The 23,183-nt window shown below is 45.3% G+C and overlaps 1 protein-coding gene across 4 annotated transcripts in view; it reads left to right on the forward strand.

Moving 5' to 3' along the window:
- Positions 1–23,183, forward strand: part of CACNA1D (calcium voltage-gated channel subunit alpha1 D) — a 289,659-nt gene that overhangs the window by 164,767 nt on the left and 101,709 nt on the right. For all 4 annotated transcript variants that reach the window (XM_031952057.1, XM_031952049.1, XM_031952040.1 and 1 more), the window contains exons 8-12: positions 15,616–15,703; positions 16,400–16,426; positions 18,359–18,519; positions 19,363–19,588; positions 19,693–19,900. In XM_031952057.1, the coding sequence (XP_031807917.1) occupies positions 15,616–15,703; positions 16,400–16,426; positions 18,359–18,519; positions 19,363–19,588; positions 19,693–19,900 (710 nt within the window). The remainder of the gene's footprint in view (positions 1–15,615; positions 15,704–16,399; positions 16,427–18,358; positions 18,520–19,362; positions 19,589–19,692; positions 19,901–23,183) is intronic.

A 23,183-nucleotide genomic window follows, 5' to 3' on the forward strand; every position in this document is an offset into this window, starting at 1 on the left:
AAATTTAAAATTAAATAGATATTATTACATTTAAAATTAAGTCAATATGCCACTGGGATCCTTCTTCACAGATTACTGGTCCTTTTCTATTTGAGTTTGACAGCACTGGTGTGACAGAGGGGATTTTCCATCAGCTGGGGATAGAAAAGCTCTCAGGTGCCTTTGGCTCTACTGTGCTGGGATTCTGTGATGCCTTGGGAGGAGCACCGGAAGAGCTGATGACAGAGATGTCATAGCAGGAAGAGCTCAAGGAACCCCATCCCAGTAAGATGTCCTCTGGAGGCCCAGACAGACACAGCCTAATTGGCAGGACATTGGACTGCTTGTCACTGTCTCCTGGGCACTTGGCAGGGTCCTGGCCAAGAGGCTTCTGAGGTCGGCTACACCCATCCTTGTCACTTCAGGATTCTAAAGTATTTGAATTTTGAAGAACATCATACTTGATGATGGTATTATTTTTAGCAGAAATTGTAGTCACAGATTTCTGACTTGCAGCATTAATTTCTGGTTCATCAGCACTTGCTATCAAACAGCATCTGAAAAGTCAAGGATTTACAGAGTCACTCAAATTTCCTTTCTTCTTAACAGAGCAGATGTCACCACTCAGACGCATGTTTGTTTTTTGTTCTCCTTTTTCCCTTGACCTACATTACCCAACACTACACTTCCCTGGAAGGGAGAAAACAGCCAGAGAAATTCTCTGAATTAGTTAGCTGAACTGTGATGGTTTCCAGGCCAGCTCTAAACAGGCCATGTATATATGTGGTCTACTAAAAATGTCATAATGTAAACTGAGCCTAGGAACCTAGTGTTGCACACCTGATTGGATGGATGAAATTCCTCCATGTAAGTGAATTTTTGAACATTTGGAAGATTTTAAGTGTAATGTATTTAATTTTTTGCTGAGCTTCAGGTTACTTTAGAAATCCTGCCAAATCTCTGAGCAGTTTTTCAGACATATGCAGCTGCTTTTGAATTAACAATGGAGATTTTCTAGCACTATTAAAATCTGGAAGCTTGAAAGTCTATTTTAAACTTTTCTCATTGTCAGTGATTAGTACTTGAAAAAAGCTGAAAGTAATGAAACACTTTACCAGAAAACTCATTCTGAAATTCTGGCAAAAAACAATGAGTGCCTTTACTTTAGAAAATCATACCAATCATGTCTCTGAGGGGTCATAGTTAACAGGATAAAGACTCCTGGCTTTGCTGGATTCATATAGACTAGTTGAACCTGTATCTCAAGAGACACTTTCTGGGTTAGTCTGTGTCTCCTCTGTATTTTGGAGGTGTCGTTGTGTATGCCCCCAGGCTCTGTTCTGGACCCCATTTTCTCTCTTTTTACTCTCACATGGTCTCGTCAGCTCCTGTGACTACAGTTATAACTTATATAAGGATAACTTATGTAAGGACTAGGTCCTTGATCTTATTCTAATCTCTCTCCTGCTTTCTGGTCCCATATCACCAACCATCCTTGGGCCTTTGTGAGTGGCCTGTTCCATTTGTTATGGCTCACTTGCTTCAGTCATGTCCAATTCTTCATGATGCCATTTGGGTTTCCTGAACAAAGATACTGGAGTAGTTTTTGCCTGTTCCTTCTCCAGTTCGATTTACAAATGAGGAACTGAGGCAAGAAAGGCAAAGTGACTTATCCAGAGTCCATGGCTACTAAGTGTCTGAGGCCAGAATGGCAATAAGGACTAATCCCTCTCCCCAACTTCTCTATCACTGCCCTTGGCGACATCATGTTCTTAATCACCAGGGTTTAAGATCTTGGTGTAACCTCTGAAGTCTTACCATCTGTAAAGAGTGATACCGCGTACTCTGAACTCCTCCCAGTTTCTGAAGCTTTGCCAGGACAGCAGAGGGATGGCACCCCCACCATATAAGCACATGCCATTGAACGGAGGGGACCCTGATGGACAGGGTAGCTGCTAGGATAGATCTTTAGTTTCTTGCTACCCGGAGGCTCTCATTTGTGCATTTACCCCAGGAGGTGTGGAGAGTGAATGTCATTTGTGAGCTTTCTGTAATTAATTAGTCTTTCTTTTCTGGAAAAGGAACTTTGTTTTAATTTGATTTATCAGATTTATCTTAACTGTGTGCCAGTTAAAAATGAGAAATATTCAGTCAACAACTTGAAACAAAATAGGAGCAGTTTTAGCAAGGGGCTCCCTCTTCTGGAAAAGTCTGTGTGACAATCCTGAGTCTTGGAACAAGGACCCAAATGACTTTCCAGGTGGAATCCTAGAACTCCTCAAGGCTCAGACGTGAATGCTTCCTTAAAAGATTCCTCTTCTGGGCCAGAGTTGGAATTTAAATACTAGCTGTTACTTCCCCCAGACAGATATCAACTCATTATCTAGATACAACAGTCTAACTTTTAGACAGGGGAGAGAAATGAGGACATTCTATGATATTCATAGGGATGCAAAAATCAATATTTCATGAGATTTTTTGAAATGTTGTTACATTTATGTTTTTTCTTTTTTCAGTCTTATATCCCAGTACCAAAGGAAGGCTAGAGGCTGTCACGGAATATAAAAGAAATCATTTCAGTAACATGAAATGAAAAAAAGCTTTAGCACAGAATCAAAGTTTGCTATTTAGCAAATAAAAGAAACTAGAACAAATATATGAGATCAAAAGATATTACCCAGTGAATTTTGAAATATATAAACAAAGGACTCGGCAGTGGGGGATGGAGGATCGGGCTTCAATGGCAGCCAGGGGTCCAGAGTCACTCAAATAGGGAAGGCCTCTGCCCCCTGGAATCCTTTATTCCTTCCTAACTTGTTCCTGTGCCACCTTCTCTATGAAGGACTCCCTGATCCTCTCTGCCCAGCCCCTATGGACTTCGCCTTCCCCAGTGATCTTTTCCCCTGTTTGTCTGTTTAGTCGGTAGCTATCTGGGTATATGTTGTCTCTCCTCCATTAGACTTTAAGCTCCCAAATTTGTCTCACCATCTGGATGATTTGAGATGAAGAGGGGACAAGAAAGACCTCTCAGAAATTGGACTCAATTTTTTCATAAAATACAAGGCAAGGTCCTTAGCTGAGAGGGTGGGAAAGATGGAGTTGTGGGAGTTTTCCATGTTTCCAACTCTAGCACTGGGGCAAGCACAGAGTGGTGTTTCCAAACACTGGAAAAGTGCTTATTGATTAATGAATAACCAGAATATAAAAAGCCAGGAAACAAACCAACAAACTCAATGATCATTGCCTTTTCCGTAGTGATAAAGTCACTGAAAAGGAAGTTCTAAATGCTAAGAATCTCACTACTTATATATTATATGTAATGATTTTAATTCTTGTGACTTTAAAAGTGAGAATCTTTGTGGAATCATATCAATAGGGATCTGCTTCCCAGAGCCATAAAAAGGGGTCTTACTGTTCAGGGAGGACATTTCAGGGCCTCTCTACTCTGCTGTCTCCTGATTCTCTGACCGCAGCTCTGAGCCTAATCTGCTATTCCTCCAAAGTCTTTAATCAGAGACTGAACGCACACTGATATTCAGGAAGTCATAGTTTATAATGAAATTTTAAAGAGAGGGAAAAATAGTATTTCGGTAAAACTAACGAACCTATGCCAGCTACGTCTGATAGTCTTGTAGTTCCTCCAATTGCGTGAAGGAAAAAATGTGTATTCTCTCAATTCCTCTCCAGGCTAAGTTTAATCATTATAATTACATAACATTCAACTTTATGAGGTAGTTGGGTGTTTTTTTCCCTATTTACATTACTGCAATTACTAGATACCTTGTTTTCCTGATTTTCATTGACTTCATTCATATACATTTTCTGATGTTTTTTCTGAATTATTGCTTCATTATTTCTTACAATGCAGTAATATCCCACTAAATACATGTAGGTAAATTCACTTAGCCTCTCCCAGACCATGGACATTTATTTGCCTCCATCGATCAATAAGCACTTATTAAGCACCTATGATGTGCTCTCTTTTGAGATGCCTTTTCCCCTTGGGCTTCTTAGCTCCCACATCCTTTTGAAAGCTGCCCACTCCTTGCAGTGAGCTCTCTGGAGACTTGCTCCACATCATCAGGAGAGCTGCTTCATAAGCATCGCACTCTCTGCTTTTCCCCTTCCCTTCTACTTTCTGACCCTTATTGATGATGCAGATCTCTGACCTCCTTTTCTATGACTAGCTACATTTTCATTCATTCTCTTGACTCGCTACAAAGAGAGGGGGAGTTGGATGCTCCTCACTCTCACATGACACTCAGCTTCTCCCCTGAACTCTTCACTCAAGAGCTTCTCCTCCACATCAGTGATTTCAGTGCTTGGTTCACAGTCTTTCTCTTCCTCTTTTTGAGGGAATTTAAGTCTACACAGGTATACTTCTTCAGACACTTAACTTCCCATTTCTGTTTGCTCATTTCCCATGACCTCCTCCTCTCATCTCAGCCACAGTCACCCCTCTGAGCTTTCAGTCACCCTCAGCAAGACCACTTCCACCATCATGAAAGCTGAAATCTCCTTCTCTATCACCAGCTAGTGTCATTCTGCCTCTGCCTGGCAGCCCCAAATCCTGCTTCAGTTCTTTCCCAGCCCATCAGCACGGCACTAGCAACCCTCCCCTCTCTTCTCCATCTGTACTCTTGGGAGCTAATTCTATTCTATGCTGCCCACTTCTGAAACCCTTTCCTCTTATCCCATCACCAGTCTTAACCTGTAAAACCTCAGCTTTGGATCATTCCCATTGTCCTTTGCATTTGTTCTTGCCCACATTAGAGCAAAACTGGAAAATCACAAAAGCAGCCTGACTAGGTGACCTTACAAATGTTTATCATCCCTGGACCCTCACAGGCAAGGCAAGTCCCTGATACCACCCTAACTAATTTACTACCAGACACAACTCTTCCAAACCTTTCATCCTCCTTACATCTTCCATGCCTCCCTCCACCTGAGCCCTCTAAGCTGGTAACTCTGCTTCATATTTTACTAAAAAAGTGGAGAATGGTTCCTGAGCATTGCCTCTTCCCCTCCCGGTCTCCCATTACCTTCTGCCTCTACCTTTCCTTTCATGCATTTCTCACATGAAGCAGAGCCTTTTCTTTTCTGGGGCAAACTCAGCAGGCATACGTGATCCCACCCCATGTTGCTCTCTTCTCCTGCAGTTGCTCCCTCTGTTCCTCCCAGTTCTTACTCTTCTCTTCAGTCTCTGTATACTTTTCCCCACTACCTGCAGAGAACTCTCCCTTGGTCCTTCCAAGCCTTAGATTACCATCCCACATCTCTCCTCCCTCTGCCACTGATTCCCTCAGAGGCTGTCTCCCTGGGGCTGCTTCTTCCTTCTTCTCATTCTCCTCTCTCTGCTTTCTGGCTTCCAGCTTCACCATCCAACGGAACTGCTCTCTCCAGAGTTACTCATCTGTTCATCATCAAATCGAATGAGCTGTTCTCGCTCTCGTCCTTTGCCCCTGTAGCCTTGTACACCATCGATCACTTTTCTCCTTGATAATTTCTTCTCACTGGGTTTTCAGAACACCCTTCTCTTGGTTCCCCTCTCCCCTGAGAGAAATACTTCTCAGTCTCTTTCACTGCATCTTCATCTAGGTTATTCCCCCATGGTCCTGGGCCTTCTTTTTCCCTCCTTGTTTCACCTGGGAATCTCTTTAGCTTCTATGGACTCAGGTAACATCTTGACCCTAATCCTTAGACCCAACCTCCCCGTGAACCTCCGTTCTCCAGCTACCGAGTAGACACACCAAACTGGGTGTTCTCAGTAGGTTCAAAACTGAATTCCTTACCTGCTGCCCAAGTCTTTACCAAACCTTAGAGAGGTGGTAGCTTAGACAGAGACAGGGGCTCAGGGTTAGAAAGCGCCTTCCCCTGTGTGACCCTAGACAAGCCACTTAATCACTGTTTGCCTCGGGTCCTTCAGCTATAAAATGAGGATGATAAAGGCCCATACCTTGTTGGGTTATTGAATGAGATGCTTGTGAAAAGTGCTCAGCACAGGGCTGACACATAGTAGGTGCTCTCTGAGAGTCCCACCATTCTCCTTGTCATAGAGGCTCACCACCCAGGTCTTGTGCTCCATTCACTCTGCTGATACCTTCATAAGGCCTCAAACACAGGGTTTCTCTTCTCTTCTTGGACATTGCCTCTACCTTGGTGCAGGCCCTCATCACCTCCTACCTGGACTATGGCAATGGCTGCTGGGGGTGGGGGAATCTCCCCTTGTTCTTCCTCTCCAGGCCATCCTCCACTCAGCTGTCAATCTCTCTAAGGCACAGGTCTGACCACAGCCTCCCTACTCAGGGTAAGCTCCAGGATCAAATAGAAAGTCTTCTCTTTTACTTTTGCTTTCCAAACTCTTCAAAATCTGCCCCCATGACCCACCTTTCCATTCTTCTTATACCTAGGCTCCACTTTGCTGTTACTCAAGACACCGCTAGCAGCCTCTGGGCATTTTCTCTGGCTATTCAGCCCCCATGCCTGGTCTGCTTTCCAGCTGAAATCCTACTTTCTACTGGAAGTGTTTTCGTTTGAACTCCCAATTATTTATGTTCTTCAGTGATTCCAGTACTTTCCCTCCATTGATTCTTGCCAGTTTTTCCTGTATATAGTTTGTTTGCACATAGGTGCTTGCCTCTTGTCTCAACTCCATTAGACTCTTGAGTTCTTCAAGGGCAGGTATTGTCTTTTATTAGTGCTTAGTACAGTGCCTGGCATACAGTAGTTGCTTAATAAATGTTTATTGACTGACTAAGAGATAAGAAGGGAGAAGTATTCCGGGTCTGGGAGTCAGCCCAGAAACAGGATGGAGTGTTACATGAAAGGAACTGACAGCTAGCTGTCCAGTGCTTGGACCGTGAGATCTCTGGAGAGGAGCGATGTCTCAGAGTGTTGGAAATGTAACATTGGGCCACAGTTTAGGGAGCTCTAAGTGCCAAATGGAGGAGTTTAGATCTAATCCTAGAGGTTTTAGTGGAGCCTGGAGTTCAGGGAAAAGAGAATTGCATTGTCAGACTGATATTTTAGAACATCCTTGTAGAATTTGTATGGAAAATTTATGGAAGGGGAAAGGACTTAAGACAAAGAGAGGAATTCATAAACTATTCTGAAGATGAATTCTGATCTTCCCTGTTCCCATAATAATGGGGTGTGGGAATGGTACCTCAAGCTTCCCTTCAGCTCTCCATTCTGATCAGGAATCCCAAACCAAGAGCTCCCCGCTCCCACAAGTGCCCTCAGCCAACAGCATCTCTACCCCTTTGCCTTTGCACTCCCAGTGTGCTGGCTCCTTCTAGTCCCAGAATCCTCTCCTGAGTTAGTAAACTATTGAAATGTTCAGGGTCTGGACCTGGGTGATGGCTATATGAATGGAGAGACACTGAGGTAAGAGAAACAAGATTTGTTACCTAATTATGAGACAGTATGAAGCATCAAGGATGGATCTAAAACTGCCAACCTAAGTGACTAGAAGTATGCTTGGGGTCTTGATCAAAATAGAAGATATAGAAAAGAAGTGGATTTATTTTTTTGGGAAAATATGTTTATTAGGCAGTTTTTCATGTAGGACTAGTGCTCAGGGGATGTATTGAGCAGGGAGGATGTATAGATTGCAGTGTTGTCATATTGAGATGATCATTAAACTCATGGGAAGTAATCAAGTCCCCAAGGAAAAGAGCAGAGACTAAAAGAAAAAAAAAGGTTTAGGACAAAACCTCTGGGAACATTGAGGGGGAGGTGGCCAGGATGGTGATTAAACAAAGGAGCCCAAGGACTGGACAAACAGTTGGAAGGAAAACCAAGGGGCCAGTGCCATGGAAGCCCAGACAGGAGAGTCTGGAGCCCAGGAGAAAATGATTAAGAGTGTAGGCCATGTGGATTAGCCAGAAGGAGCAAGAACTGAGAAAAGGTCTGGTGATTGTCAGTGAATCCAAGGTGGGCTGAGACAATAACGTACAGGGGGTTGAAACAATAAGCAGCTGTTTGGGCAAGTTAAAAACAAGAGAGTTTCCTGGCTTCATGAACACGGTGCTGTAGGCAGAGATAAAACAGCCTACGCCAAAATAATCTCATTTTTAGGACTGTTTCCTACTTTAGAGATAGTTTGTCCATCAACCTGCCCCCTCCTCCTCTTAGCAGAAAGGGGGTTGGATTTTGAGGTATTTCCTTTTCCTCTTTTTGGGTTGTCTGATCCCTCCTCTTCTTGTTTCTCCTTATTGCCAGTTTACCCGAGATCCCTCTTTGTGCAGTTGCCAGGCCAACTTTCCCACCACGACAGTATTTGTAAAGTTTCTCCCTCCCTGAAGCAGTCTTAGATTATAAAGGTTTATAGATTATATATTAAATAAGATTATAGAGGCCAGTCTATCCCACTTCCTTCTTTTGGAATGGTTCAGTTGTGTCCAACCACACTGGGATTTTCTTAGCAGATATTGGAGAGGTTTAACCATTTCCCTCTCCAGCTCATTTTACAAATGAGGAAGGAGACTGAGGCTCACAGAGATTAAGCGGCTTGCGCAAGGTCATACAGCTAGTGTTTGAGGCCAGATTTAAACGTGGGACTTCCTAATTACAGGGCCTGTGCTCTAGCCACTGCTTCACCCAGCTGCTCCCAACTTTCTTACTTTACAAATAGGTCAACTGAGTCCCAGGAAGGGAGCGATGACTCACTTAACTCCTACCTTTTTTGTCACCAGTAAGTAGAAGATGAAGGGCCAAGTCCCTCAAATCCACCTTCAGGGCTGTTTTTATTGGCAGGCTGAGGGCATACTGTGCCCCTGCAGCTCTCCTGGTGGAGCAGCTTCCAAGTGTCTAGGAGGACCCTAGAATGTGAATGTCCCTTTTTCCTATTCATGTCCTGAACAGTGATAGGAGTACATCTTCTGCCTACGTAATCTGCCTCTTTTCTCTAATGTTCTTTCAGTAAGGTGTCTGGGTCCTTCCTGGCATGGGTCCCCGTCCTAGCAGGCTTGGTCAGATAGGGGATGCCAAATGAGTCAGACTCTATCATCGCATACGTCTCCCCCTCATTCTGTTGGAAGGGAGTCAAGTGGAAGGGTTTTGGGGCTGTGGCAGGACTCCCCATGGGTCTGTGCCCTCTCACGTGGCTGCCTGGTTTATTTTGATGTTTTTTTGCATTGGTCTTGCTGCCATCTTCTGTATAACAATGGAACTCCCAACATTTAACCTGAAGAGCTTACAGTGGCTGACTTACTCAAGGAGGAGAAAAAGAAACGGATGCTGTGCTGTGGCCGCCGCCGCCGCCACCACCGCCACACCGAAGACCATGGTAACCAGCAAGCTCTGTGTGTTTGGACATTGAGGTGCCTTCCTGGTAATCACTTTCCCTGGAATCTCTGACTGATTTTCCTTCATGAATGAGCTTCCTGTGGAAGCAGCGTGTGCTAGCTTGTGCATGCACTTCCAGCCCGTGATTGAATTGCTTGTTTTAAATCAGTGGTTGCAGTGCCCTCTAAGTTTGCTTTTCTTTCCAGCTTTCCCTTAAAAAGTGCTTTGACTTTGAGAATGCAGTATTGGGGTTCAGCTGTCAAAGAAGCAGGGGCCCTGTGACAACCTCGTTCCTGAAGCAGCCTTTCAGCACCTTTTCCCCAGCAGTGCAAAACTCATTTCTTTTTTTAGGGCCAAAGCTTCTGAGTCTAGGGAAGTGGACTGATTTTCCTCCAGTATATTTCCCATGGTTTTCATCTATCCAGAAAGCAATCCATTTTAGCGTGGAAAGGAGTGTGGAGAAATGATGCGAGATCTCCTACTTCTTTGCCCCAAATGCTGAAACCAGGAGTTTGCTCCTCTTTGGCAAGCATCCTCTGAGAGCCCCTGGGAGCTGGGCGCTGGGGGGGAACACAACGTTCCTGCTCGTCAGAAGCTCACGTTCTGGGAGGGACACACCATATGGACACACCGCTACACACACACACACACACACACACACACACGCATGTACGCAGCGCACATGCACACACGGGCACACACATGGCAACAAGCGCTTATGTAGCACCGTGAAGTTTGCCAAGCTAGTCCCATTTGACTGTTGAGGACACTGAGACAGATAGAAGCTGTGACTTGCCCAGGGTCACACAAATAGGAAGTGTCTGAGCTGGATCTGAATCTAGCCCCCATGTTCTGCCCTGGGCCATACAACTACTCCTAAGGATCTCCAAAAGGAGAGTTCAGGGAATCTGAAAGGTTTCAGAGAGAAAAGGGTTCTAAGGTATCTAAGGAGCTCCAGGTATCTCAGGCCCAGGAAGCCAAGAGCTCAGACAGGTGGTGTCTTCCCCAGGCCCAGCCTGGGATCACTTTGGCAAACAAGCTACTGAAAACAACTGGCACCTAGCTCCAGTCTGAACTTTGACATCTGTGCAAACCCTGAGCTTTAAGTTTCTAAACTGGGATTGCACCACCAGGGAAGGAGACCCAGGGCTGACTCTGAGTGGTGCAGCTTTGTAGCCAGAGAGCTTCTGAGATCATTTGGTCTATTCTCACATCTGAGGGGCCGCACCTCCACGGACCCAGAGTTCTCCAGCTGGGGCAGAGCAAGGCCTTCGAGCTTCGCATATATTAATGCCTCAGTAGGAAGAGACTCAGCAAACATTGAGTCAAAATCCATCAGGTATTTAGTGTAGCTGGCCACTTAGCAATCATGGGCCTGACCTTGGTCTGTGGGAAGTGGGGACGGGTGTGTGACCTTAGCTACTATAGTGGTCAAAGTGACAGCCCCTGTGTTCCTTCTTTTGTGATGGTAGAAGGGACTTGATAGAATCACAGAATGTCTCTGCTAGAAGGCATTTCAGAGAGCATCTGCTCCAAATTCTACATTTTATAATATGAGGGAACTGAATCCTAGAAGGGAAGAACTTGGCTGAAGACCACGCAACTAATTATTGTTAGAACTACAGCTTAAACCCAAGATATTCACACTGGAAGTTTTTTGCTGTTCCTATCTATACTATCTTAGAAATTAATCAGTCAGCACTTATTAAGTACCTACTATTTGCTAAATGTGATAATAGGTTCTGAAATAGTTCCTGCCCTCAAGGAGCTTATATTCTAATGATAAATAGACATAGATAAGCATATACAAATATGAAAAGAAAAGAGATTTTTTTTCCTCTGTGACATGAATAGCAGCCCATGTTTTCCTGGGGCTGGTTCCAGCTTTGTACACTTGGTAGAGCCTGGTTTTCCTTCCAGAAGAGAAGGTCAGGGGATTCTGGGAATACCTGCATTCATCAGGTACAGATGGGGGAGAGGGAAACATTCTATGAAGTAGTGGAAGGAGCAAAGACGTAGAAGAAAAAACATCCACGGGGGCAGAAGGGCCTGGGGGTTTTGTCAGGAAGCTGGATAGTCAGCCAAGAAAGGATGGGCTCTGCTCTTTGGCTTGCTCTGGGGAAAGAGCAGTCCCTTCAGTGCCATAAGTCAATCTTTCCCTTTCAGTTTTTTCTTCCAGTTGTTGCCCTATGAAGTCCCAGGCAGGGCTGCACATGACTCATTTCTCTGCAGCTTCTTTCTCTTACTCTGTTAAAGAATGTGTTTCTTTCAGAGCTTCTGGACCCTCTCAAGCCCACCTGCCAGTTCCAAGGGTTTAGAGGTAGAAGTCCTCAGAACTGAGGGAATGCTCATCCCTAGGATTCCCAAACCCCAAGATGGAAGTCAAGCTGCAGACCCTTTACATATTGTGATGGAGAGGGGAATTTTGTAGCCTTTGTAAAATTAGCTACCATTTACTTAACATATAAAACTACACAATTATCAGATTAAGTTGTCGATATTTAATGGAGCAAGGATGATTAACCCAGCATCCCAGATAAATCATCTCTGAAAGCTATTAATAGGAAATTTATATCAATGATACATGCCAAGTAGTAAAGCTAGAACAGCCCATAGTGGCCATTTAGTACAGTCTCTTTATTTCATCAGTGAGGAATTAAGAAGAAACTGAGATCTGGGAGGTTAAGGGAGGGTCTTGCCCACAGCCTCAGAGGGTTTCCCTCTGGCCTAGCAGGTCTTCTGATCATCCAGGCAGAGTTTGCTTGATGATGGCATACAGCTCCAGTGCCACCATGGGATAAGGTGGGTCCCTTCAGCTGCTAGTGCCTGGTGTCCTGGGCCAAAAGGGCCCGGTACTTGGCTTTGTTCAAATTTCATATATAACTACATTCGTGTGTGCATGTGTGTGTGTGCGTGTGCACACACGTACACATATTTTGGTGGCTTTTATGAAACAAAACAAAAATCTCTATCCTTGGAAAGTTCCCTGCCTTCCCTGTATGTGCAAGCTGCCCTCCCGGCCTCTTCCTCTCTCCCCCTGAGACCAACTCCACAGTTCAACATTTTTATGATTCAGTAAACTCCCTTTGCCTGACTGCATGGGAGAGTTTAGCGACTCTTCAGAAAACAAGGGCAAATCCCTGCAAATGGGGGCAAAGCAGGTCACCCAGCAAATGGAGCAGTGCCAGGGATGTGGCAGTCAGCATTACCAGTGAAGGGGAACAGTCACATTGAAAGGAGATGGGTGTTTTTGCAAGGATGTCCTAGCACACCAGAGAGGCAGATCAACTCTCCGGCATCTCCAACTTCTATAACTCATTCTCTTTAGGTTTTTGTGAAAGCTATAGTGGTTACCATAGTAACTTCCCATCCGTGGGATGTGAGCTTCATGGCATTCTCTCCTTCCAAACTTTTGTCTTAAAGAGGATGGGCTCTTATCTACCCATGGGATCTGTGGCTTTGTTGCTGAAGGGTGATCTGCTTGCTTCTGGAACCCTTTTATTGCATAGAAATCCAGACTAAATGTTTTCTGCTCGTTTTTTAACCCCAGTCATGAGTTCTGCTTCTGACACGCCCCCTCGGCTGTATGTATCTGGCTAAGTCACGTAACTTCTGCAGAGAAGACGCCAACCTACGCTGGGAGAGGGTGTTACCTCCTCTGGAAGTTCTCTGTACTAATCAAATCACAGATCAAGCCCCTGGTCCTGTCTCTATAATTCTTTGGGGGCCCATTGAAGGAAAGTTAATGTCAATTTATAAATTGTGAAGGAAAAGGAAGAAAGAAGAAATCTTAGGATATGAGAACCACCTCATGGAAACAAAGGGAGAAAATTTTCTGTGGACCAAAAACCATCTCTCTCTGTCTCTGCCCCCTAAGTAATCAGTCAAAAAATGGGTAAACTGGTGAAATATAGAGAAGGAAAAATGGGGGCACTGAGGGACTGGTTTGTGGGCCCTTCCTTTAGCCACCCATCACCTGGATCCACCATGGCTCCCTCCGTTTTCCAATGTTGTTATCAGCAACCATCACAAAGTGTCAATTAAGGGTGCATGTGTTAGTCTGCTTCCTTGCACAGTCTGAGACCCAGAATCCTAATTTTATAATAACAATATTGACACCAAGATATTTCTTTGTGGTTCACCAAGCCTGTTATAGATAAGGTGGAAGAAATAAGCTCACTTTGCCCCATGAGAACCCCGTGAGTGAGGGAAGCAGAGCTGGCAAGATTAGCTGTGCCCATGTCACAGAGCTCTCTCGTGTCATTCACATAAATGTGGCCCAGCTGGGACCCCTCTTGGCTCTCCTGATTCCAATGCCAGCTTTGTCTTCATGGCTTATAGAGACTACCTTGTCGGACCCTTTGTTTTACAGAGGAACAAATAGGCCTAGCTAAGAGAGAACCCTAGGCCATGCTTCTCATAAATTGCAGCCAGAATTCATATTGAGAGGCTCCATTTTCATATCCAGTGTCTTTCTGTTGCCTCTTGGAGACAGAGACAGAAACGAGACAGAGAGAAGCGAGTAGAGGGAGTAGGGCATCCCCTGCTCCTCATCCAGGGAGTTGTGGAAGGAGGTCAGAGATTAGGGGCTGTTTGCCTGGGGGGGATCATCATGGCAGACCAAGGGCTTCTTCCCCTCCTCGAACCAAGGGCCATTTGAGCATCAGGCTCGTATTTAATTGTGACTTTCAAACTCCACAGTCTTTACTTAAGGGTGGTGATTTTAGGGTTATCTCTTCTTGTTGTTTCTTTCCCCTTTCTTCACTCTGGGGAAGAATCAGACTAATTTTTTTCTCAATAATGATTGAAGATGGGGAATAAGCTTTTGGGGGGTAACTACTATGTGCTAGGTGCTGTGCTAAGCATTCATTATAAATACTAACCCTTGTGCATATGGCCTCATGTGTTTGGTTGAATCAGAAATATTGAGAAATTGCCTCAGGTGTGTCCAAAATTTATCCACTTCAATTACGTTCTTCAAACTTCACAGAGATTAAACATGGTTGACTCAGAACGTGCCTTAGACGTTTTGGAATCCTAAGTCTTTCCTCATGGCAGCCTCTAGGCCTCAAAATTGGGGAGATAAATGGGCCTCACAATTGAGATTTGTGTCATTTGAATGTTTCCTTAACAATTACAATTCAAAACTGTCAAAAAGTTTCTCATCTCAAAACTCCTCCCATTGACATCTTTTTTCATGCCCAAACCTAAATCAGGTGTCTGCCGTTGGAAACTGAGGCCCTCGAGAGACTCACAGGTCCTATGATCTCGTGTTTATGTCGAGAAGAGCTTTGGTTAAGAAGTCTAAGCTCTGCCTAGCCACCTGTGGCCTGGTATAATGCTGCCCGGGCTAGAGAGGAGCCTGTGTAAGTTAGGGCCAGAACTTTCATTTCAGTAGCAGGTAAAGTTGATTTGTGGTGTTGATTTCCAATCTTTCCAACTTTTGTGAGTGAAAAATCAATTCCTCAGCCAAGAAACTTCAAGTTATTTCTGCTCTTACATTATGGAGCCTGCTTTCAGGCATCCTTCAATTTGTGCTCTGCCGGTGACACCGGGTAGTCCCAATCCCAGGTCCATGGCAGCCACAGCAAACTCCCTTGCACGCTGTCTCTCTTTCTTTTTGTCCCTCTGTCACTATCGTATAAATAACAATAGCGTCCTCTTCCCCTAGCAGCCTTCCTTTTCCCATTCTTCATTAGCTTTCTGAACCTTTTTGGGTGTTGATCCTAGAAGCAGAGGTAGGCCCTGTTCTAAATACACATTTTAGGGCACAGATCAACCAAGGTATGATTATTTATATTTTTTGAGGATTCTTAGATTTACAAAAGGGATCCTTGCCCAAACCTCCATTGCATTCCTATATACCTCCAGTTTTTTTTTTTTTTAAGTCTCTTTGTAAAACATATCAGGAAAAATCCCATTGCAGAGAGCAGGCCATGTCTCTCCCTGAATGCTCTCAAGGCTGGAGAAGGACCTTTCCTTCCTCACTCCCAGTGGCTGTGTGCTAAAACCTAGTTCAGTAACAAATCAGCAGAGAGATGAGAGCTCTCTGTGGGAGAGCTCAGACTGTTGGGCCAGTTGAGGTTTCCCTTCAGGGTTGAACTCTGAAGGACTTTCCCCCTGTACAACACTGGAAGGCCTGAAGGCACTAAAGGAGGAAATCTGGCAAGAGGAAAGGTCCAAATCACCTTCCACAGACAAACCGTTTGTCCAAAAATCCCCACAAAGGCAAGGCTTTCTTCACTTTGACGTTTTCTGGGTGAGAAATGGTGAAGTGGAGCTTTTTGGACGGCCCCGCCTGTGCTGTTGGCCATCCCTTTCTCTGAAATGTCCGTTCTCTCTCCACAGCAAGCATGCCCACCAGCGAGACGGAGTCCGTGAACACGGAAAACATCAGTGGCGAGGGTGAGACCCAAGGCTGCTGCGGCCGGCTCTGGTAAGCTGCGGCTCCTGGACCACGGCCCCTTTGCTTCCTGGGCTCAAGTCCGGTCCGGAGCTCCCCCAGGCAGGTGCTGGCGGGCACAGGCTGGAAGGGCAGAGCACCCCTTCTTAAAAGCTGATTTTGATGGGGGTTCTGAAGTCGCCCCTGTGACAGCTTTGTATCCATCCAGATCCCCCTCCGGAGCCCTGCCCATGGCCCTCTGAGTGGGCAGCCATGTGTAGCGAAAAGCCACAGAAGCAGTCACGGGTGGCCCGGTTTGATGCAAGTTCTGCTACTTAGCCGAGCTTGGGAGCGGCCTTTGACTGCTTTAATGGGGGCAGACAATGAAGGGAATTTTCTGAAGGGAATCTAGAATATGGTTTTCTCTGACAAAAGTGCCAGCGTTCCAAAGGCTCCACACTGACTTTAACACTGTCTTTGTGGGGCAGTCGGGGCTACTTCTCCTGCTGGCCTGCAGCTTCCTTTGGCCATTGGGTTTGAAGAAGGTTCAGTAAGTGGGAGCCCAGCACTATGAAGGGGGGCAAGTCAGGGTTCTCCTCTGAGGACCAAGGTAGAGGTGGTCACCCCAAGCAGAAGCCCCGGAACAGTGCAGCTCTGGGTTCCTGGGTAGAACTTTAATATGCAAAGGACTGTGGGGAGTGCTGCACATGGACCTGCTCACCAAGGGGGTTTGTTTTTTGTGTCTTTCAGTCAAGCGATCTCCAAATCCAAGCTCAGGTTAGTATTTGGCTTTTGTCTCTATTTCTGCTGGCTTCTTTCCCCTGTTTTTCCAGTCTCTTCTTCCACCCCGTCCCGATCTTCTGACCCCTTCATAGAAATCAGCTTGGAGTTGTTGTAAAACTTGGTGACTTCGCTTGAAAAACTGACCAGCTGCTTCTTTAACGAGTGTGTTTCCTAGTCATTTCCCAGAACTCGGCACCGCGGGGAATCCTGCTCTGCTGTTGTGTGGTCTGTAGCTCGTCAGGGAGAGACACACACTCACACACACTCATACACACACATTCACTCACACTCACACACACACTCATACACAGACATTCATTCACTCACACACTCACACACACTTATTCACACACACATTCACTCACACACTTACACACACACTCACACTCACACACTCACACTTATTCACACACACACTCATACTCACACACTCACAATCACACACACATTCACACACACATACATACTCACACACACACTCACACACATACACTCACACTCACACTCACACTCACACACATGCACCAGTTGAGAGCAGTGACAGCCCAGCTCAGGCCTTTCTTCTCCATACATGTCCCTGGGTCTCAGACATGGGGACGTCCCTGGGTTCAGAGCCCACAAGTGTGAGTTCAGATCCTCTCTGCCGTCTGCAGCCTTTGTCAGCCTCATCTGGCCACGCTCCTGTCTCGGGGCTTCAGCTTCCATGTCGTAAAACGATGGTGTAGATGAAGGCTGAGTTCCTTGTCAGCTCCAGTGTCCAAGTCCTGTGAGGATTCCGCTGTTCCCATCTGGGGGACCCACCTTATTTCCAGCAGCACCTCGTGGGCAGCCTGGGCGGGTGCCATGAAGTTCAGAGGCCTCCTTGCCCTCCTTTATGGATATTTTCCATGTCCCTCAGAATATTCTCTGCTATTCCTAAAGGACATCAGACTTCCTTTCTGATAGTTGCCATCATCCCACACTGTCACAGGCTCTAGCTAAATACAAGGGCCCCATTAGTGGAGCTTGACCCTGCATCCCTGCCCTGTCACTCAAAGCCTAGACCCTCCTCAGCCCTGTCTCGTCCCTGCTGCTCCGTCTCCTCCACCTTCTTGGCTCTTTGTCATTAGATGTCAGAGCACCGGTTCAAGGGGAACAAAGAAGATGGTCTGCTATGGCAGGAGGTGTTTTTCATTGTAAATCTGGCTAAGCAGGATTACAGATAGGAACCTGAAGTGGGTGGAAGGGACTCGCTACTTGTCTGTTTGATTGGATTTAATTTATTTTTATGAAAATATGATTTAATATTAGCTCTGTTCATGAAGGAATATTTGAGCATATACAGGCAGCTGATGATTCAGTGGGAAGACTCGTGTCCCAGTAGAATTGGTGGCTCTTCTGAGCTCATATAAGACTAGAAAGATTTAAGGAAGGAATTGAAAAATTGAAATTTTGGGGTCATGATTTCTGGGTATCATGTTTCTGCCCAATAAATTCTGTCCAATGGCTCAAAAACCCAGGCATAGTTTTAATGTTTAGCATGTGACTTTGACCCAAGATATTTTCCAGTGTACAAAGCTGTATTAAACAGTCTATATATATATATATATATATATATATATATATATATATATACCATTTTTTCTTTTACTCTTCATGCTGAAGTGACATACTGAGGGTTTGAATTACACATAAAATATTCTGTCCAAGAAAGTCAAACAGGGCCACTTAACCACAGCCAATAAAGCAATTATTTAAAAACTTGCATTTTGAGGCCAGCAAAAATCCCTGCTGTTAAAATTTGTGCTATTTGCCCCTCTTCCATGCCCCTTGGCCCCATCTTGTCCGTTTCCCCAAGTTCACTGTCACCCTCAAAGCTCAGTCAAGGCACATTCAAGTAACAAGACTTTTCCACACACCGGGAGTCAAGTCGTTTCTTTATTTCAGCCGACGTTGGCGTCGCTGGAACCGTTTCAGTCGAAGAAGATGCCGAGCTGCAGTGAAATCAGTGTCGTTCTATTGGCTGGTGATTGTCCTCGTGTTCCTCAACACCTTGACCATTTCCTCTGAGCATTATAATCAGCCTGACTGGCTGACCCAGATTCAAGGTATGAGAAGAAAGTATTTTATTTTTGTTTTAGATTACAAAAAAATAAACTATGGTTTAGTTTTCTGGGACATTACGTGAACAATTCTAATGAATGCTAATATGAAAATTTAAGAAATAGCTTCAACTCAGTGAGATCTCACATATCATGTGAACACTGTTCATAGACTATCCATGATAATAATAATATTAAATAAAATAGACAATAATAATAAATAATATAATAATAAAAATTTTAAACAATAAAAAGAATTGATATGATGCTTTAAAGCTCTCAAAGTCCTCCACAGAGATCTCGCTCTTCATAACAACTTCATGACTAAGATACTCTGGGTCCTTTCAGCCATATTTTACAGTACAGGAAACAGACTCAGAGAGAAATGACATGTGTAGTTCTTTATCATCAGAAGCCAAATCGGAACCCAGGGCCTGCTGACCCCAGGACCTTCTCCACTGAGCCATACTGCCTCTGCTCAGGATGACTCGCCCAGTGACCCATCACTGGTCTGTAGCAGAACCAGGATGCGAACCCTGCATCCTGCAGTAGAGGAGAAAGATGTCAGGGAACACAACAGAATCATGAGTGGGATCAGAAGGAGATTGTGGATGCCAGGAACTGAAATTTAGCCTGAATTTAGGATCTAGCCTTTGGATACAAAGATATGTGAGATGTCCACTTGTTTGCCAGGACAGTTGGACCCAGAAATGCCGGAGGGCACCCTGTTCTCCCCCAAGGGTGCAGGATATGTTGGTGGTCATAGATAGGCCACAGAAGGGAGTGCTCGTTTGGGAAATGTGTCCAGTGATCAGAGCACCCAGATTTCCGAACCGTTTGCCTTTCCAGATATTGCCAACAAAGTTCTCCTGGCCATGTTCACCTGTGAGATGCTAGTGAAGATGTACAGCCTGGGTCTCCAGGCCTATTTTGTCTCCCTTTTCAATCGGTTTGATTGTTTTGTGGTGTGTGGTGGGATCACTGAGACCATCCTGGTGGAACTGGAAATCATGTCTCCTCTGGGCATCTCTGTGTTTCGATGTGTGCGTCTTTTGCGCATTTTCAAAGTGACCAGGTAAGAGCTGCCACCCCTTCCTCTCCCCCTGAAGTGAACATTTGGATGTGCACATGTGCAGACACACCTGTGAGCTCTCTCCTAACCCGCGTTTTTATTCACAGGCATTGGACATCTCTCAGCAACTTGGTAGCGTCTTTGTTAAACTCCATGAAGTCCATCGCTTCTCTCTTGCTCCTTCTCTTCCTCTTCATCATCATCTTCTCCTTGCTTGGAATGCAGCTGTTCGGGGGCAAATTTAACTTTGACGAGACCCAGACCAAGAGGAGCACCTTCGATAACTTTCCTCAAGCTCTTTTAACAGTGTTTCAGGTAACTTTTCTCTCTCCTTGGTTCCATCGGTGATGGAGAACCAGCAGGCTGCAGTTGCTGTGCTAGGGGCTAGGGCAGTGAGCTGAATGGTCACTGCTCCTCCGGGGGCTTCTCTTCCCCTGAGAGGATATGGCACCTGCACAGGTACTAGGCGCTGTGGGCATTCACAGAGCCCTTGGCTAGATCAGTCTGGTTAGATTGGAGAAAGTAAGAGGGGAGCAATGATCACCAAGTGGGTCTGGTCACAGAGTTTATGATTTATCTTTGAGGAAAGAGGAAGCCACTTGAATAGATGGAGTAGGGGAGTCAGGGAGAACTGTTTTCAAGAAAAATTACTTGGACAGTAGAGTAGAGGTGTCCCACTGTGAATGGAGAGACGTAAGTCAGGAGAGTGATTCAGTCCTGGGCTGAGAAGGCCAGCACTAAGGGGATGGATAGCCTGGTGAGTAGGGAAGAAGGGTCAGGGCCAGAGACATAGTAAAGATGTAAAGACAGGATCTTGTAACAGATTGGATGTTGGGATCAGTGGGAGGAGAATGACTCTGGGAGGATGAGGGTGCCTTTAATAAGACAGGGAAGTTTGGAAAAGGTGAGATTTCAGGGGAGAAGAGAATGAGTTCTATTTTGGACAGACTGAGTGTGGACCGTCTCTGGGACACCCACTTTAAAAAGTCTGAAAGACAAATGGTGTTTCAAATCTGCTCCTTGAGGAGAAACAGGATGGGTCATCTGATCGGGGAGTCTTCTCTAGAGAAGATAGTTGAACCCCCCAAGATATGATGTCATTACCAACAGAGAAAGAAGAGGATCCAGGACACTAAATCTTTGTGGACAGCCACAGTGAGGAGTGGGAAACCACTCAAAGAAGGCCATGGAGGAGGGTTGGGGTCCAGCTGTCGGGCCCTTCACGCTGCATCAGAGAGCAGGTCAAAGTGAATGGTGGGAACTAAAACAGGAAACTTAGGGGGCTGCCAGATCGTGGCCAACCTTTCCACTGAGGAGAGGAGCCCTTGGGGATGCTTTCCTAGGGACCTGAACTAGCCAGACCTATGTTTTAGGTGAATCATGTTAAGAGCTCTGGAAGGATTGGAGAGGACAATGGTAGAGCTGGGGAGACGGGTCAGGAAGCTCGGGCAGCAATCTCATAAGGGTCTAGGTCTAGGTCAGGGGGTCTCCTCCTTTCCAGAAGCTGTCCAGGTGAGAGGCCTCCCAATGGCCAGGCCATTTTGTCTTCAGAAGACAGCTACAGTTGTTCTGCCCTTTTAAAAACTGACGCATCTATACCCTGGAACGCTTTTGTTGTACATCTGATTCCTTTTCTCTGTGTGACGCAGCTTTCATATTTGCCATTAAATTTAGCTTTCATCGTTAAACTTGCTTTAGTCATTGCATTATTTCGTTCACTGAAAACGTTAATGCAAAACAAATCACGAGAAAGGTCATTCCTTCTGGAGGCTTGGATAATGTCATCTTCCTGAACTTCCGTACCTGCTCTCAGCTCATCTCTGAGGAGGGGCAGGTCCCATGTCCCGATTCAAGTAAAACGATCGAAACCAAGATGCCTGGAGAACTCTCATTGCCAGAGATGCTGCGTTGGAAGGGGGATGTTTGACTTACCCACAAGGTGTGGAAGAGGAGGAGCTGTGTTTTTATCCTGGCTCTGACATGAAACGAAGCAAGCAGCAGCCTCCTGGATCTCCCTTTTTGTCTGGCACGTACAGCTTCAGGCTGAGCATGCATGGCCTTCATTAGATCATGCTGCAAAGTCAGGTCATAGGGCATTCAGGCCCTGCCATGCTCTGCTCCTTAGGCTGGCACCAGAGCGAAAAGAATGGGGCAGAATTTGGGAGACTGGGGTTTTCTCTTCCCTATTCTGCTCTGTTACACTGTGACCACAGGCCCATGATTCCTTCTCTCCAAGTCTTTTTCCTAATTTGTAAAAATGAAATAGTTGTGCTTAGACCCTGAGGTCCTTTGCACTTGGATCCCTCTGTAGGATCAGAGGGCTTCAGCAGGCACCTGAGGCAGAACACCCGACCAGTACTCCTTGGCCCATCCAGACCTCTGATGGTGGCTGTCCAACCTCCATGTGGACTCCCTCACTAGGGAAGGAGAGTCAGTTACCTCCTGAGGCAGCCTGTAAGCGTTGGACAATTCTAACTGATAAGAAGTTTTCACCTTTTCTACCCAAGACTGTTCCTGTGCCACAAAATGGATGAACTTGCTGAAAACTCACTGGTTTAGTGAGTTTTAATGAGCTCTGTTATTTCCGATTCTCATCTGTTGTAGGGGATGACAGACCCTCTGATTTCATTGGTAAAGAGGATTCCCAACAAAGAAAAACTCCTGCCATTTGCCCTTGACATCAGTGTTGCCAATTATAGACTTAGAGAATTGCCAGAGGCAGTGAGAGATTAAATGACATGCCCGGGGTCATGCAGCCATTAAGTGTCAGAGCTGGGGCTTGAACCTGGGTCTTCTGAGCGCTTCCACCAGTCTCAGTGTCCTCCATCATGTTGAGTCTCAGTAATGTCACTTGTACAAATCTAATTCTGAGTCTGATGAGGAGCACACGTGGTAATGATTGACAGCTCCCTGAAGATTTTGGTCTGTCATTGGATGTGGGTAGAAGCAGCATGGTGATAGGGATGAGCTCTCTGCCTCTGCACTCAAAGATGGCCCCAAATCAGCTCCTGACTCAGACTTTTGCTTCACCGGTGAATTTTGGCAAGTCACGGCACTTATCTCGGCCTTAGTTTTCCCATCTGTAAAAAGAAGAGGTTGGATTTAGATGGACTTTGAGGTCTGTTCCAGCTTTACATCTATGATCATGTGTTCCTGTGACATTGCAGGGACACAAGTTTTGATTTAATATTAATGATTAGATTAATCTCGATGATGAAAGTTGTTCAAAAACTAAATAGACTGTCTCCAGAGAGAATTAGTTCCCTGCCACCAGAAGTATTAAATTAGAAGCTGGATCACCATTTGTCAACCATGTTATTGACTGCAGTCCTGCAGATGGGATAGAAAATTGGCTTCGAGCAGTGAGATCCTTTTGAGCTCTTCACATTCTGTGAATTTTATACTGTTCACAAAGGTATCTTGATTGTGAAGAGATGAATCTTCTGCCAAATATGGGAAGGTGTGTTGGGAGTTGTTGGTTAGTTATTTCCAACTTTTTATGATCCCATTTGGGGTTTCTTGGCAGAAATATTGGAGTGATTTGCCATTTCCTTCTCTAATTCATTTTACAGATGAGGAAACTGAGGTAAACAAGGTT

The sequence above is a fragment of the Sarcophilus harrisii genome, chromosome 1 (genome assembly GCF_902635505.1).
Source record: "Sarcophilus harrisii chromosome 1, mSarHar1.11, whole genome shotgun sequence".
NCBI classification, from domain to species: Eukaryota; Metazoa; Chordata; class Mammalia; order Dasyuromorphia; family Dasyuridae; genus Sarcophilus; species Sarcophilus harrisii.